Raw genomic sequence first — 15,963 nt, 5'->3', positions numbered from 1 at the left:
TAAACAGGGAATAGCATGGATTTGAGCTAAACACAAAAAATGGTTATAAACCATACCTAATAGAAATCCCAAAATATGCAATCCATATATAGCACGGTGCCGTTTCGGAGAGCAATAATTAAAAAAAAATATATATTTTGCAAAACATACCAGGCACTCTTTGGGATAAGAATAATTTTGTATACATTTTTATTAAATTCCATATAAAAATATATTTTAAAGATTTTTCATATATAAATATATCTCTTTCCTCTTTTATCCATAATACAAAGATTTTTTATAGGAAAAGAAAAGGGTTTGAGAAAACACATTTGTTTCAAACTAGATGTATATAATTTAAAAAAATGTCTCCTGGCCAGGATACCAACACAGACTTTTATAACATTACTTCCATTAATTTATCCCCCTCTAAACACAATGACATGTCATGATGAGATATCTAGGTAATAGGTGTTCTATACATAAGCCATAATCAGACCCATATAAGAGATTAGCTATAAGAACCGGTTCTGAAGATTATTTATCCAGACACCATTGGTCTCCGTTCACACTTGCGCTTTTTTCTTTTTACTCCTTTTCTAATTTTGATCCGAAACAAACAGAGACAGTTCCTCTTGTATGATAGCAATGCAATTGTATATAAGGAGTTAAATATTCATCTTTAAATCTTCCTATACTCGGGGGCAGCCGAGATTTCACCCAAAGGTGAGCAAATTTAAGCAATGGAGCACGCTCCTACATTTAAGAGTCGGAATCCTGCTATGCTGGTATCCACGTTAAATTTTTATTCAGACACCATTGGTCTCAGTTCACACTTGCATTTTTTGCTTTTTCCTCCTTCTTTTAGAATTTTGGTCCGAAACCAACAGGCGCAATTCCTCTTATATAATAGCCATGCAAAGATAAAGAGTTGAATACTCATCTTTATATTGATCTCTCAACTCAAGGTGGACTGAAAGTTCACTCTTTTTCACTATGTTCCTCCTCCTGGAGCAATTGTAGGGTTAAGGCAGATTTTAGAAATATATCAATCGGGTTTTTCACCCCTTCAATCTCATCATTGGCAGATCACAATTCCCACATGGAAGGTTCTCCTTATATCCACTCCATCCACGGTCAATCCTTATGTTGAATAGCTTGGATCTTCCTATACTCGGGGGCAGCCGAGGTTTCACCCAAGGTGAGCAAATTATAGCAATGGAACACACTCCTCATTGGAGAGTCGGTATCGTAATATGCTGGTATCCATGTTGGTTTTTTCTGGCAACACTGGAGACTGCAAGACGAGGCAAGGTTGACGTCACTACCTGCCAGGTGTAGACTAATTGATCAGCTGACATGTTTCATCCCGAACCGGGATTTCCTCAGAGCCATTTTGTGAGTTCAGTAAAGTCTGGCATCTTTATAGTGCCAAATTTAAAGGGAACTGGACCCATATGTAAAAATATTACATTAAGTGCTCATAGAATCCAATGATTCAAATCCAAAACGTCCAATTATACACATGTTTTATCCATATTTATAGATTCCCCTCAGTATTTCATCATACATTTCTATCCGGGAATAAATATATATATATATATATATATATATATATATATATATATATATAAATAAAATACCAAAACATATACACACAGTACATTGCAAGTAAATTCCCAGTTTTTTTAATTAAGAAAAATTCATTTATCCCTAACAGACCCATTAGTGATCAGCAGTGTCTATAATAAATAAAATATAACAGAAAATTATATAAATAATAAATAAAAAAAAAATCAAAGATCCAAAATATTAAATAAATAAAATAATTATGAGAGATCCATGTTGCAATTCAGATGGTATAACACTAATTTGACGCTGCACCTGTCAACGGACTGTCCATAAAGCATTAAGCCCATAAAGTACCTATTTATTACAGTAATATGATATAGCATGGATTTATTAGACAATGAAAATGTGTTCCTAGAAAGATGTTCTATGACTGCAAAAAAAAACCCGCAAAAATATAAAAACCCTGAGCAGCATTCATCTAATTTGGGCCACATTTTTTACATTTAAACCCAGATTAAGGCCCCATGCACACGAACATATATTTTCCTGTCCGTAAATACTGGCGTAAATACAGGTCCTTTGTCACCCGTATTCCGACCAGTATTTACAGACCCGTTTTTAGTGAAAAATTGCACTACACTAATCGGCAGCCCCTTCTCTCTATCAGTGCAGGATAGAGAGAAGGGATAGCCCTTTCCGCAGTAAAAGTAAAAGAAATTCATACTTACCCGGCCGTTGCCTTGGTGACGCGTCCCTCTTTCGACATCCAGCCCGACCTCCCTGGATGACGCGGCAGTCCATGTGACCGCTGCAGCCTGTGATTGGCTGCAGCGGTCACATGGGCTGAAAAGTCATCCCAGTAGGCCGGGGTGGAGGAAGAAGCAGGGAGTTCTGGGTAAGTATGAACTTTTTATTTACTGGTTTATCTATATTGTGATCGGTAGTCACTGTCCAGGTTGCTGAAAGTGTTACTGCCGATCATTTAACTCTTTCAGCACCCTAGACAGTGACTATCCCCTGACGTCGCCTAGCAACGCTCCCATAATTACGGGTGCACACACGTAATTACGGGAGCCCCAGAGACTTCTATGGGCCTGTCCGTGCCGTAATTACGACCTGAAATAGGACATGTTCCATATCTTTCAACGGCACGGGCACCTTCCCGTAAGCATACGGGAAGGTATCCATGGCCAATAGAAATACGGGAAGGTATCCATGGCCAATAGAAGTCCATGGGCCCGTAATTACGTTCGTGTGCATGAGGCCTTATGCTGTAAACGGTCACATCATGTACAGTAAGTATATTAACACTGCCACCTTGTGGTCTGCATCCTAACTGCAAAGGCAAAAGATCTCAAAACAGCAAACATTCTTTTTGTTGCAACAACATAATAGTCAGTACTGCTCACAGCAAGCAATTATAATACAAGTTTTTCCACCCAGGTTGGCAGTACTGGTCCCAGCATATCCTATCCTAGCTCTTCTGACTCAATTTCCTGCTGTAATCCACCGAGCCCAGCAGAACCAAGATGATATATTCAAAAATGCACAAAGTAGAAAAAAAGTCTTAGGCCCCATGCACACAACCGTGCCCGTAATCGCAGCCCACGATTGCGGGCACGGCCGTCAGTTTTTTTTTTTCGTGTTTTATGGGCCGTGCTCCCATACTTTGTGCTGACATGCTCCATAATTCCCATCACAGTTCTATGGCACGGACACCCATCTGTAGTGATACGGAAAGGTGTCCGCGGCCAATAGAACTGAATAGGTCCGTGTTTTTATGATCGTGTGCATGGGGCCTAAGTTCTTATGCTCCACATATTGGGAAGAGTTGCCTTGTTGGACACATTCAACCTGTCACAAAGCAGATAACCTGTAATCCCCATGTTATATCAGAAAACGTTGAGTCAAACTCTGATATCCATGATGCATATATATGGTCTATCACATCAGTGCTCAAACATTAATAAAAAGTGTACATAGAACACCATTATTCGTGAAAAACCCTAAAAATACTTTTTTTTGTACTATTAAAGAAAAACAAATACTACACATTTGGATATATAGGATTTATTATTATTATTATTTTTTAAAAACTGTCAAAAACCAAAACATATTACATAAAAAGCATTGACCACCCAGTGATCACCCAATTATGGAGTCTCTGAACGGAGACTGAAGTGATTGTGCTCCCCCCTTCCACATACAAATTTATTACAGTACAATAAAAAAAGAATGTACTTTATACAAGTGCTAAAAATATTTAGTGTATAAATAGGTTTATTGCATTATAGAAAAATACAAAATCACTTTTTGCATATTTAAAAAAATAAAAAAAGCGAGGGGTGACTAATATGCTCATTTCCGGGCAGATTTACCACATCGAGGTTGTTCTGGGGAAGGACCTGAGGAAAATGCAAAAACATCACTATTAGACTCAAGGAGATTTCCCCATTTCCATATACACAAACTTGCGCACCCAGACGTTATAATGCTAGAGTGCAGACACTAGAGAAGGCCTGGACTGTACATTTAGGCCTGGACATTAAGGTCTCATTCACACGGTCCGTGATTACGGGCACGGCTGGCCACTAGACCGCCACCCACATTTTCGGCCCGAACTCCCATATAAAGCATGGGAGCATGGTCCATAAAAAATGCAAAAGATGGGACATGTCCTATCTTTTGCGGAGGCCTTCTACGGCCTGGACACCTTCCCTCAAATATACAGGAAAGTGTCAGTGGTCAATAGAAATGAATGGGTCTGTAATTGCGAACCGTAATTACGGTCCTCAATTACAGACTAAATCTACGGTCGTGTGCATCGGGCCTTAGTCATCTATTCTACTTCGATTTTGTATTGCGTGTTACTTTGTCTTTATAGCCAATGAGCAATTACGTTAATACTTTATAATTGGATTCTAAGTGTGCCCCAATCTAAAACAGAACTAGCAGTCCCCGGTTATAAGGGTATGTTGACACAGGGCAGATCCGCTCTGGTTGTCGCCGGACGAAGAAACGCAGAATTCTGGTTAAAGTGTAGCTAAATGTTAGACAAACTTCTGACATGTCATAGTGACATGTCAGAAGTTTATATTGGTGGGGGTCCGAGCACTGAGACCCCCACCAATCGCTAGAATGAAGCAGCTGAAGCGTTCGTGTGAGCGCTCAGCTGCTTCATTCTAGCGATTGGTGGGGGTCTCCGTGCTCGGACCCCCACCAATACAAGCTTCTGACAGGTCACTATGACATGTCAAAAGTTTGCCGAACATTTAGCTACACTTTTAGTATAAGATTTTTTTTTTTTTGAGTTGCGATTTTTGGCGCAAAAATCGCAACATCTGCTATTTGTTGCGGGTTGTACCTCCCACCAAATTCAACTGGGAAAAACCGCAACAAAAAAGCAGCGATTACAAAAATACAATTGACATGCTGCGGATTAAACAAACAAAAAAAAAAAAGAAAAAAACCACATCGCAGGTCAATTTGAAGACTTTTTTCTGCTAATCGTTTACGCAGCGCATGGATGAGATTTGTTCAAATATCGTTCACTCCGCTGCTACTGTATTATGCGACAGACTTTCTGCAACAAAGTACGTTTCAGAAAATCCACAGTATTTACACTACATGTGAACTTACCCCCAGGATCATTACCTATGGCTAACCTTCCTTTGTTTCAAATTCTTGCCACCCCACATAGGGTTTGATAAATCCCAAATACCAGGCTAACTCACTCCTGAATAACCACCACTGGTACCTATAAATAAAGCAGGCACTGATTTGTCAGTAGACAGACAGCCAGCCACTGTTTTGTTGTGCTGAGATACCGGAGACAAATTTACTATTTAAATTGAGCCAAAATTCTGGCGTAAATCTGTGCGCCACATTAACTATTTTAGACAGGTTTTTTTTTTACATGCTTGGAGGGGGTGCAGCTTAGCGGGAAAGGGGCATGGTCTAGCAAATAAGGGGGTGTGGCTTAAATGTGAGACCACGTAAAATAAGCCAACTAGTAGGTGGTATTGAGAAGAGGCAACTCCACTTTGATAAATTTGCCACATTTTCTGACTATATCTATGTTTACACTGTTTAAACACGTTGGGACAGATTCACTAATACGGTTTAATTTTAATATCTATAATTTTTTTATGTCTCCATTCATAATAGCCAACACCTTAAAAGATGGGAATTCCAGAGCTGTTACATGGACCTATCATTAAATACAGTGTTCCCCTTCACTAAGCTATGGTGTGGGTGGGCAGACTGACCCATACTAGACTCCATTGAGGTTGGCAGAATCTAGGGAGAGAATTTCAGACTATGGCTTTTCCCTTATGTGGAGTAAGAGAAGCAGTAGTGCAAAGTCAGTTACTGTAGAAGTAGAATGTCAGCGATTAACACGTTCGTGACCGCCAATATGCCTATTCACGGTGGCCACTAACGGGTTTTCTTCTGATGCATACATCTTTTCACGGCGCTGCATCAGAATAAATCTGCGCTGCTGGGAGCAGTTAAAATTCCTTGCTCTCCGCTACTGTGGACGTAGCTGAGAACTTGGAACAGCGCTGCTCGAGCGGGCGGATCGAAATCCGCCCATTCAACCCCTTCGATGCGACGCTCAATAGCAAGCGCCGTATCTAAGTGGTTTTGGAGGGAGGGGGCTCTCTCTCACCCCACCGGCACTGTGATCATGATGTGCCAATGGCTTCTATGGCAGCCAGGGGCTTAACCAAGGCCCCCAAGGTCTGCGTGTAGTGGATGCCGGCTCGGCAATGCCGGTGGCATGGCCTAACAGGTGCCTGTAAGTTTTAGACTGACAGGCAATAATACACTGCAATACAGAAGTATTGCAGTGTATTATTAAAGAGATCAAATTAATCCCACAGTAAAGCCCCCTAGTGGGACTAAAAAAAAAATGTTTAATAAAGTTTGAGAAGTAAAAGAAAATCCCAAAACAAAAACACTTTTTCCCCAAAAATATAAGTTATCCTGCAAAAAACAAGTCCTCATACAGCTACGTCAATGCAAAAATAATAAAAAAAAAGTCATAGCTCTTTTAATGCAACAATGGAAAAAAAAACATAAAAAAAATAGCTTGGTCATGAAGGCCTAAAACAGGCTGGTCACTAAGGGGTTAATGTAGGAATGCAGGCAGATCATGTCATGTTACTGATCATAACCCCCTGTTCTTGAAGGTCTGCTTTAATTCTAACCAAGTATTAAAGGCAGTTATCTTTAGGTTCGGATGGAAAAAACCGTAATGGAAGAGCGCAAAAGTTTTTGAGGCACTTACAGCAACGGTCAAATCGTATTTTACTTGCAATAAATTTCTTCTGTACAACAGGAGACATTAAAATGACAGTCTCAAGTGCTGATGATTTAGTTGGAACCGACTTACCATTCTGGAGTCCTCCCAGTCTTCGTTGGACCATCTCCAGATGGTGAATATACTCTGTAATAGAATGCTCAGGGTCTTGAGAGGAGTGGTGAGATCTTTCAGGCGTGAGAACTGGGGAATGTCCGGACCTGTGTACCAGGACAAAAAAAAACAAAGCACTCATCTATCCTTTCTTTCATAGAATCATAGCCAATGCAGACAAACATTTATTACTAACCATTTTGGTGTCCAATGTGATGGCTTCAGAGGCATCGTGCCAATACTAGTATTAGGACTTTGATAGAGGCTAAATGACAGGTCTCGGGTTGGAGGGGAGTTCAGTGTTGTGCCACCCAGCTGTTGTAAAACATCCATTCTATTCACTGGCACTACAAATGATAAAAGTAAATAAAGCATGACAAGGGAGAGGTGTGGGACTAGCTGCCCAGACAGAAAAAACAAAAACAAGCAAACAAAACAACACTGTCAATTACAATTTGTAGACTGTAGATGTGTGGCCAAAAATGTGGTGCATAACCTGCATATTTTAAGGAAATGATGCAGTGAAGAAATGTTCATTTTCTCTCTTTAATTGAGCAGGATGGACAGATTCTGGAGCTGGAGAGCTGTGCTCTCTGACCACTCAATCCCTCCTCCCCTCCCTAAGGCCTAGTGCCCACTTCAGTGTTTTTCTTCAGGGTGCTAGCCGTTTTTCTGACTGCTAGCACCCCGACTCATTCATTTCAATGGGGCCATGCACACGTCAGTTTTTTTTTTTTGTTTTTTTAACGGTCCCGTTGCTCCGTTCCGACAAATGTAGAGCATGTCCTACTTTGGTCCGAGATTCCGTGACCGTGAGGCACATGCAAGTCAATGGGGCCGTCAAAAAAACGGGAGGCATCCGTGTGTTACGGAGCCGTTGCCTAGCAACGGCCGGGCGGGCAGAAGTGCATTTCAGATATATTACACTAATCGGCAGCCACTTATCTCTATCCAGCACTGATAGAGAAAAGAGGCTGCTGATTAAAAATAAAAAGCAGTTCATACATACCCCAGTCGTTGTCTTGGTGACGACTCCCTCTTCTTCCTCCAGTCCGACCTTCCTGTATGACGCGGCAGCTTGTGATTGGCTGCAGAGGCCGCTGCAGCCTGTGATTGGCAGCAGAGGCGGTCACGTGGGATGAAGCGTCATCCCTGGAGGCCGGCCTTCTGACGTCATCCTGACGTGCGTGACCGCCACTGCAGTCTGATCGGCTGCAGCGGTGACATGGGATGAAACGTCATCCCTGGAGGCCGGACAGGGGGAAACTGCAGGGAGTTCTGGGTAAGTATGAACAGATTTTTTTAAATTATTTCATAAATTGTATTTTGCGAGTGCCGAGCTGGTCATTCTTCAGCGCTAGTCACTGTCCAGGGTGCTGAAAGAGTTACCGCCGATCAGTGCAGCCCATTAACTCTTTCAGCACCCTGTACAGTGACTAGCGCTGAAAAATCCTGCTCTTTCAGCACCCTGGACAGTACCATGCTCGGCGCTCGGAAACACTGAGTGCACACGGAAATCACACGGCCACGTCAAAAACGGGTGTGAAAACAGTGATGGAAGTGTGCACAAGGCCTTCGCATGAGACTCAGCAAATCTTTGTATGGACTAAAGAGCACGCGCGCACACACACACACACACACACACACACACACACACACACACACACACACACACACACACACACACACACACTCTCTCTCTCTCTCTACGGGCTGAAGGAAGGTGGGGAAGATGCCACTTTTATTTTTTAAACTTGAATACTTCTTATTAGGAAAAACTACAAAAGACCTAATGATTTTTACCTTGCCGTGTCCCTGAATCTTCACCACCACTTTTTCGATTTACTTTATGCCATTTCCTAACCAAGAACTTTAACCTGAAGACAGAAAGACTTTATTGCAAACACAAAACAGCGATCCTGAACTCTACAAGTCAGATGCACATAGTGGCATAACAAATTTATGGATATATCCGTGCATGAGCCAATAGTTGTGCCGTTCCAACAATAATAACCTCCCGTAAAGAGTGTCACGATCTGACTGGCTACACTATATCCATTACCAGCTCTTAGAAACAGAGGGTAAAGAAATCAAGACGACAGGCAAAGCCTTACATTTTCTCGAACCCTCGATGGAGATTTATCACTCGATAAAGGTCATGACAATATTTGTACCTGGAAATGGCGATTACAGCCCTCACAGCTGAACGAAATTTGCCAATGCCAGACTGGCATTTGCTGGTAATCCGTAGGTCTGCAGGAGAAGGATATACACCCATTCGTGCAATAAGAGACAGAGTTGCCTTTTCACAAGCCTGAAAGCCTCCAAGAAGGAGGAGTAGATATTTCTTTTGGTAGACTAGAGCTTTGCGGAAGCTCTCGGCTCGGAGATATTTCTTGTACAGACGTTGCACCTAGGAAAAATATTGACATGGACTTTAGTGCGATGTGAATTCAGTGTATAGGACATTTTTCTACGTTCCTCTTCTGAGTTTGTACTGAAGATGGAAACTTTACCTTAGAATTTGGAACATCTTGCAGGGGCCTGTTTTCCAGGGTTGCTTTGCCCAGTTCGGATTCTGCATGTTTCAATGCGATCTGTAAGAGACGCTTTTCACGGAGCCACACAGCACGTTCTGCCTCCAAGACCGAGGTTATAACTTCAGCCTGCAGCTAGAATAGAAATTGATTTAAAATCAATAATCATTTTTATAATTCCAGTTTTAACAATTTTAAAGTATTATCTACATCAAGCACTAAAGGTCAACTAAAACCGATTGACCATACAGCTTGTGGATCAGCGCTTGTTTGCTCCATTTACTAGGAGAAACTATTCAGAACCTTTCCCCTGTCCATACATGTGCAGCTGAGTGCACCATGTAATAGGCAGGGCTACACAAACCCTGGGGCACTTTAAAATCTTCCTCCATTATTTAGATATCGGTGCAATTATATTTGGCGCCCGATATGTCAAATAAACCCCTGAACTGTCAATAGGGCGTCTAAATGGCATTGGGGCGTGTTACCATCGCTGTGACACTGTCCAATCAGCTATGGACAGTGTCACAGCTGCTTGTGCGGTGTGATCTCTCTCGCGAGATCACACAGTCTTTCCTTCACTGTCGGAACAGAAGGTGAATTCTTCTGTTCCGTGGCGGCGGGAGTATCATTGACAGCGGCGTCTCAACTGTGTGTGCACGCTCTCACTTTTCAGCTCTCGGCAGACAAGGACGACAAGACTGATCTCGTCCTGGTCTGCCGAGAGCTGAAGAGTGAGAGCGTGCGCGCACAGCTCCGCCGCCACTGCCGACGATACTCCCGCCGCCAGGGAAGATAAGAATTTACATTCTTCTCTTCTGTTCCGTGGCGGAGCTGTGCGTGTGCTCTCTCCAGCCCTCGTCAGAAAGTGAAGGAAAGACTGATCTCGTGAGAGAGATCACACCGCACAAGCAGCTGCGACACTGCCTATAGCTGATTGGACAGTGTCACAGCAATAGTAACACACCCCATTGACAGTTCAGGGGGGGTTATTTACATATCGGGCGTCAAATATAACGGCACAGATATCTAAATAACGGAGGATAGGAAAAAATAAATTAAGTGAGAGGCTTTGTGCTGCGCTGCCTATTACATGGTGCACATGTATGGGCAGGTGAAAGGTTCTCTTTAAAGAGGTTTCCTGGTCATGGGGCAGTTTTTCACACTGATGAGCTATCCACAGGATAATCAGTATATGATCGCGGGGGTCCAACACCCAGACCCTGCACCGATCATCTGTTTCAGCTGCCTCCGGCGCCCAGCAATTATACAGTCTCTGGAGCTGGAAGCAGAAGGCTCCGACCACTGTATAGCAGCTGTGCTGCAGCTCGAATCTTATTCAAGTGAATAGGAGCACAGATGCAGTAACCCAGCACGGCCGCTATACAGTGGTCGGAGACCTCTGCTTCCAGCTCCGATCGCTGTAAAACTCCTGGTGCCAGAGGCAGCTGATTATGTGGGGTCCGGGTGTCCCCAATCAATCATATACGGATGACCTCTCCTGTGGATAGGTAGTCAGTATAAAAAAAACAAAGCCATCCCATTGACCAGAAAACCCTTGAAGTATGGGGACGAACGATAGTGCTGCAGACTATTTTTTTTGGCCGCATAAAAGATGCGTCCAGCCATCGAATGTGCGTTTGCTAGTTCAACGTCTGATCTTTGCCCAGTTTACACACGTTCATCCGATCATTGGACTGTGTAAAAGGACCTGAATACTTCTAAAACTGTAGCTATAGGGGAGGTTCAGTCAACTGTAGCAAGGAATGTGCCCTGCGACATGGTACGATCATTCGATGGCGACAAACCACAAATTGTTTCACGTTTACAAGCTGTGAAATCAGAGCTGAGTTGACATACATGCGTCACACCTGCATGGATTGCATGCAATGTGCCACTCAATGCATTTTTATAGGCAGGTTGTCACCATGCAGCTACGCAATTTAAGTCCCATCTTAAAAACATGCAACGAAACAGAACTCTCCTCAAAACACACTGCGCAGTTAAGCCAGAGACAGGCCCCAATTTTTCAGGCATGCGCCACTAACATTTTCCAGATAAACTAAACTATAGAAGTTCACATCTCATGGAAAAGATGGATTGTGATCACTGATTTTTTTTTTACAGTTTACCTGATCTTTGGTCTTTTCATGCGATTCTTGATGGCTCTTGGCAAGTTTGGATAGTTGACTTTTCAGCTCTAGTTTCTCCTTTGTTAGCTGTGATACAGAGCTTGCAAGCTCCTCATTCTCTCGCTTGAAGACATCGATCACGCTGGATGGAGACAATGCTGGCTGCTAAAAGAGAAAAATTAACAAGACTCTAGTGGGCAAGTCAACATACTTCATGTAAAGGTGTGGCGCGAGTTCATGGTCAATGCAATGATTAGCCACCTGGAAACGTAGATAAAATGGAAACATTAGGGTAGGTCCGCGCAGCGTTTTTTGCATGCCTATTACAATACATTTTCCACATCAGATTCAGCGTTGGTCACCACCTTTATTTTGCCTTTCATTGTTTTTCATGTTAATCATATGGCCCTGTATTTTCCATGTGCCAATTCAAAATCAGTGTCAGTGGGAAAAAAATTAGAGTCCTGACCTTTTAAGGCACGGAATCCACCCCAAAAAGTCCAATTGAAATATATGGGAAGCAGAAAAAAACAGCGCCCAATGCCTACAGCACAGTTTTGTGCACTGAAAAGCGCAAGAAAACGCACGCTGGTTTTACGGTTCATAATTTATATATACACACCCAAAAAGGAGATCATGAAAAGTTGCCATTTTCATATGTTATGACTGGTGACAAGGAGCTGAACTATGCCAGCCACAAGAACACGTGTCACCTACCACAAAGTACATGGATCCAGGAGGGGAGTGTTAGGATACAAGTGTATTTTGAAATCCGCATCATTTTAGGGGCAGATTCGGCATCTGATTTTTCAGTCTCTATTTAACACCGTGTGAAGACACCCTTAGGAGGGAAAACCTCAGGGTGCTAATTTTATTGGAATGATCTTTGAACTCACATCTTCAGATTGCTCACCGTAAAGAGGGGTGGTCTCAAGCACAACCCCTTTCCATATCTCTATTAGGGCATATGGACATCAAAGGAGCAGCTAAGCAGCATAGAATACCATTTATTCAAATGTTTAGCTTGTAAACCTACAAATCTCGTTAATATCAATACCCAGAAGCATGGGTATAGGCCCCTGCCACTAGGAGGCGACACTAGGAAAAGTCTTGGCTCCGCCCAGGCAGGCCATACCCTGTGGGTGCCGGTATACAAGGCAGTTTTCTGCATTGATTTCCCCTCACTACTGGACACCTAAGGCTGGGTTCTCATATCAGTTGCGTCCGTCAATTCTTTAGCCTGAGCCAGACACTACTGATGTAGTTTTGTGCACTGGTCCGGTGTTCATACTCAGACTGTAGCCGGACAGAAAAGCACTGTATGCAACATTCTTCTATCCGACAGTAATAGACATCTGGCGTTTAACAAGGATGCAACCGATGCCAGGAACGATTCCATAGAAAAGCATAGGATCAATTCTTGAGTCAGTTTCCTTCCGGCATTTCTGTACCAAGCCAGAGGGAAATTAAGCAGTTATATCAAAAGGGGGCTTAACCAGTTGTCTGTCTGTAGGCAATGTGCTAGTAACCCCACTATATGTGCGAGGTTACTCAAGAGGTGACCCTGCCAACACCCGTAGGCTACGGAGAGTGAGTAGGAACCCCCTCCCCCACTAGAGACTGAGGCTCGAACAGAAGTACACCTTTTAATGGGATGGCATCCTATTTGAAAGGGGACATGCTTTACTGGGATAGTGAAGTCTCTATATAGCGGACATATCCTAAAGGGGGAAATGCTGCACCTACGACCGCATGTTGGGCCCATGCTATTGCTTCTGCTCGTTCCCTCACCACTAGAAGGATGGTCCACCATTCATTTGAATGTTCAGCCTGTAATACATTTCCTCTGCAATGGCCACAGTAGGGGAAATATAAGGCCAGCTGCAGCTCAGTCAGGTTTTCTGAAGCTAGAACCAGGGCAATCAGCTGGAGGTTCTCTTAGTGTACATGAGACTTGTTTCTCCTATTTATAACACCAACCTGTACATATCCTTTCTGTAGTTCAGACTTCAGCTCTGATAGAGAGTCCAACAACGCCGTCACTTCAGCCTCATCTGGGAAGCCTTCATGTATCCTGAAAAGAACACAATAATATTAATGGCCTTACTATCCACTTTGATGCCCTAGATCTCGTGTTCCACAAAGTTTCCAACCCCACTGGCCAGCCGAGACTCTTTTCCCCGGATACCGCTTTTACCCCAGCTTTGAAAGTCCCAACCTGGTTTACGTGCTTTAAGTAAATCTTCCAATCTTGGTACATTAGATATTGGTCCACTCACAGTTGTCTTGTCTCTTCACAGGGTAGTTACCGCGGTTTACTTATGCTTAAAATTTATGAAGGTTTCTAACTTTTGTTTCACTGAATTTTATGAAAACATTGTACCAAAGAAAAAAAATAGATTAATTCTAATGGGCCAATAAATTCTGCAGCAGAAAATCTACTGCCAACCTCATACGATCTATGTATTTAGGAGGGAGCGGAGGTTTTAAACTAAATTGTATACACCTATCATTTTCAAATTTTGTAGGTCATGTCATAATTTCGCCACCATTAGTGGTTCCAATAGGTGGGCCAATGGAGCTTATAGCGGTTTCCTTGTGTGCATCACCGATTCCTATGCAAGCTTTTATATCCGAAGAGATAGAGATCCGAACTTCACAGCCATGAGGAAATGCAGAAGACTGAACTATTTGTCTAAATCTAAAGACCATTTTTATTTTGTTTTTTTGTATCTTGTACGACTCACCCATCACTCTTGTTCTGCACCCATTTCTTCACTTGAAGCACAGTGTGGAGCAGCTGCTGCCATACCCTTTGCATGTTAGTGGTTATGTAAGCAGCATTTTTAGAAGGCGTAGCGTAGTCATTTCTTAGTCGGCTCTTTCGGGATGCCAGGGCGCGTTCTTGTTCTTCTAGATCTGACAGCATCTGCTGAAGTTCCTGGATACGACGTCTGTCTCGTTCATGTTGTAACTGTAAGTCCTATTTTAAGAATTCAGATGATAATACCAATACTTTTTCCCTTTCAGACTGCACAATACGCAAAACTAACTATGATTATTTTTACCAAGTCAAGTTGCCCCAATTTTGTCAGTAGGTGTCCCATATACAGACACCGCAACCTCCACAATTCTAGCTCTGAACAAGAAAATAGAAATGGGAGCGGTAACAGAGGTGGGAACACCAAGTACTAAACATTGTTTGACCGCAATTTGTGATAGAATTTTGGCGCATTTTGCTTTGTACATTTTCCCCAATGACTGTGCAACCAGATTTTTTTTTTTATACATTTAAATTTAGCTTTGCCGTTTCATCTGTGTGAACAATACTTACAGAAAAGGCCATCGAAATATAAAAAGTAAAAAAAACAAAAAAAACATACTACCTCCCACTTTAGAATAATATGGAAATATTGCAAAGGAACTTGATGAGAACCCACCATTATTTGACGATCCTGCTCCCCTTCTCGCGCTCTACTTTCTTGTGCTTCTTTTGATCTTTTTGACTCTTGCTCAACTTTTTTTACCCAGGTTCTTTCCTTTTCCTGAAGGATCAAAAGTTCAGCTTGGTACTGATCTCGCTCCTTCTGCAGGCGAAGTTCACGGTCCCTCTGCTGCTCCAAAATACCATCCAGTTGCCGTTTCTGACTCTGTAAGGACTCGAGCAGTGCACGTTGCTTGACTCCAGCCTCTCGTTCTTTTTGCATTTCCTCACGACAGGCTTGTACTTCAGATTCTAGCTGCCGCTTGGCATGGACGCCCTGCTGTTGAGTACTCTCCATCATGGCAGCAAGGTCTCTAGCACGTACCCTCTCGTCTTCCAATTGACTGTGTAACGTCACTACCAATTTGTGTTCGTGTTGCCGCTCCTCCTCTTTTTTGGCCAGTTCTCGAGCATGCTGCTGTCGGTGCTGTTCAAGGACACTACTCTCAAGAGTCAAGGCATTGGAAAGACTTACTGAATGCTGTTTCTCCTTCTCCAACTCCCTTGCCGCCTCTGACAGTTTGCCGTGTTCCTGAGCAAGAAGTGCTTTACAGCGAGACTGTTCTATTTCAAGTTCTTTTTTAAGATTGCTACAAAATGTTTGCTCTTGAGACAGCGCTGCTGACATTTTGGCATTTACCATTTTGTGCTCCTCCAGCGACAGTGACGCTTCCTGCCATAACAAGAAACAACAATACGAAGATCAGGAAACAAGCAAGCAACAGTTTGAAGGGTTTTCCCCACTAACTTTTTCACCTATCCACTCACTTGCCTATTTCTGTAACTCCAATAGACTTGTATGAAGACGGCAGAATGTTTGCTCAACCACCACTCCATACT

The 15,963-nt window shown here is 42.7% G+C and overlaps 2 protein-coding genes across 8 annotated transcripts in view; one reads left to right on the top strand and one right to left on the bottom strand.

The window, feature by feature from the left end:
* Positions 1 to 15,963, top strand: part of C6H21orf58 (chromosome 6 C21orf58 homolog) — a 104,321-nt gene that overhangs the window by 9,415 nt on the left and 78,943 nt on the right. The window contains exon 2 of one of the 3 annotated variants that reach the window (XM_075829572.1): positions 1,068 to 1,180. The exons of the other annotated variants lie outside the window; for them this stretch is intronic. The gene's annotated coding sequence lies outside the window, so the exon portion shown is untranslated. The remainder of the gene's footprint in view (positions 1 to 1,067; positions 1,181 to 15,963) is intronic. 3 annotated transcript variants of the gene reach the window in all.
* The window catches only part of PCNT (pericentrin), a 63,895-nt gene continuing 51,537 nt past the window's right edge, over positions 3,606 to 15,963 (bottom strand). For 4 of the 5 annotated variants that reach the window (XM_075829553.1, XM_075829555.1, XM_075829557.1 and 1 more), the window contains 10 exons: positions 15,080 to 15,796; positions 14,387 to 14,622; positions 13,620 to 13,713; positions 11,640 to 11,804; positions 9,487 to 9,642; positions 9,145 to 9,383; positions 8,774 to 8,847; positions 7,167 to 7,317; positions 6,950 to 7,077; positions 3,606 to 3,956 (listed from right to left, as the gene is read on the bottom strand). In XM_075829553.1, coding sequence (XP_075685668.1) covers positions 3,910 to 3,956; positions 6,950 to 7,077; positions 7,167 to 7,317; positions 8,774 to 8,847; positions 9,145 to 9,383; positions 9,487 to 9,642; positions 11,640 to 11,804; positions 13,620 to 13,713; positions 14,387 to 14,622; positions 15,080 to 15,796 — 2,007 coding nt within the window. In that variant the 3' untranslated portion in view covers positions 3,606 to 3,909. The remainder of the gene's footprint in view (positions 3,957 to 6,949; positions 7,078 to 7,166; positions 7,318 to 8,773; positions 8,848 to 9,144; positions 9,384 to 9,486; positions 9,643 to 11,639; positions 11,805 to 13,619; positions 13,714 to 14,386; positions 14,623 to 15,079; positions 15,797 to 15,963) is intronic. The other variant, XM_075829554.1, reaches the window with a different exon arrangement.

Source organism: Rhinoderma darwinii, chromosome 6 (assembly GCF_050947455.1).
Source record: "Rhinoderma darwinii isolate aRhiDar2 chromosome 6, aRhiDar2.hap1, whole genome shotgun sequence".
Taxonomy (NCBI): domain Eukaryota; kingdom Metazoa; phylum Chordata; class Amphibia; order Anura; family Rhinodermatidae; genus Rhinoderma; species Rhinoderma darwinii.
This window is presented reverse-complemented; position numbering and strand designations above follow the sequence as displayed.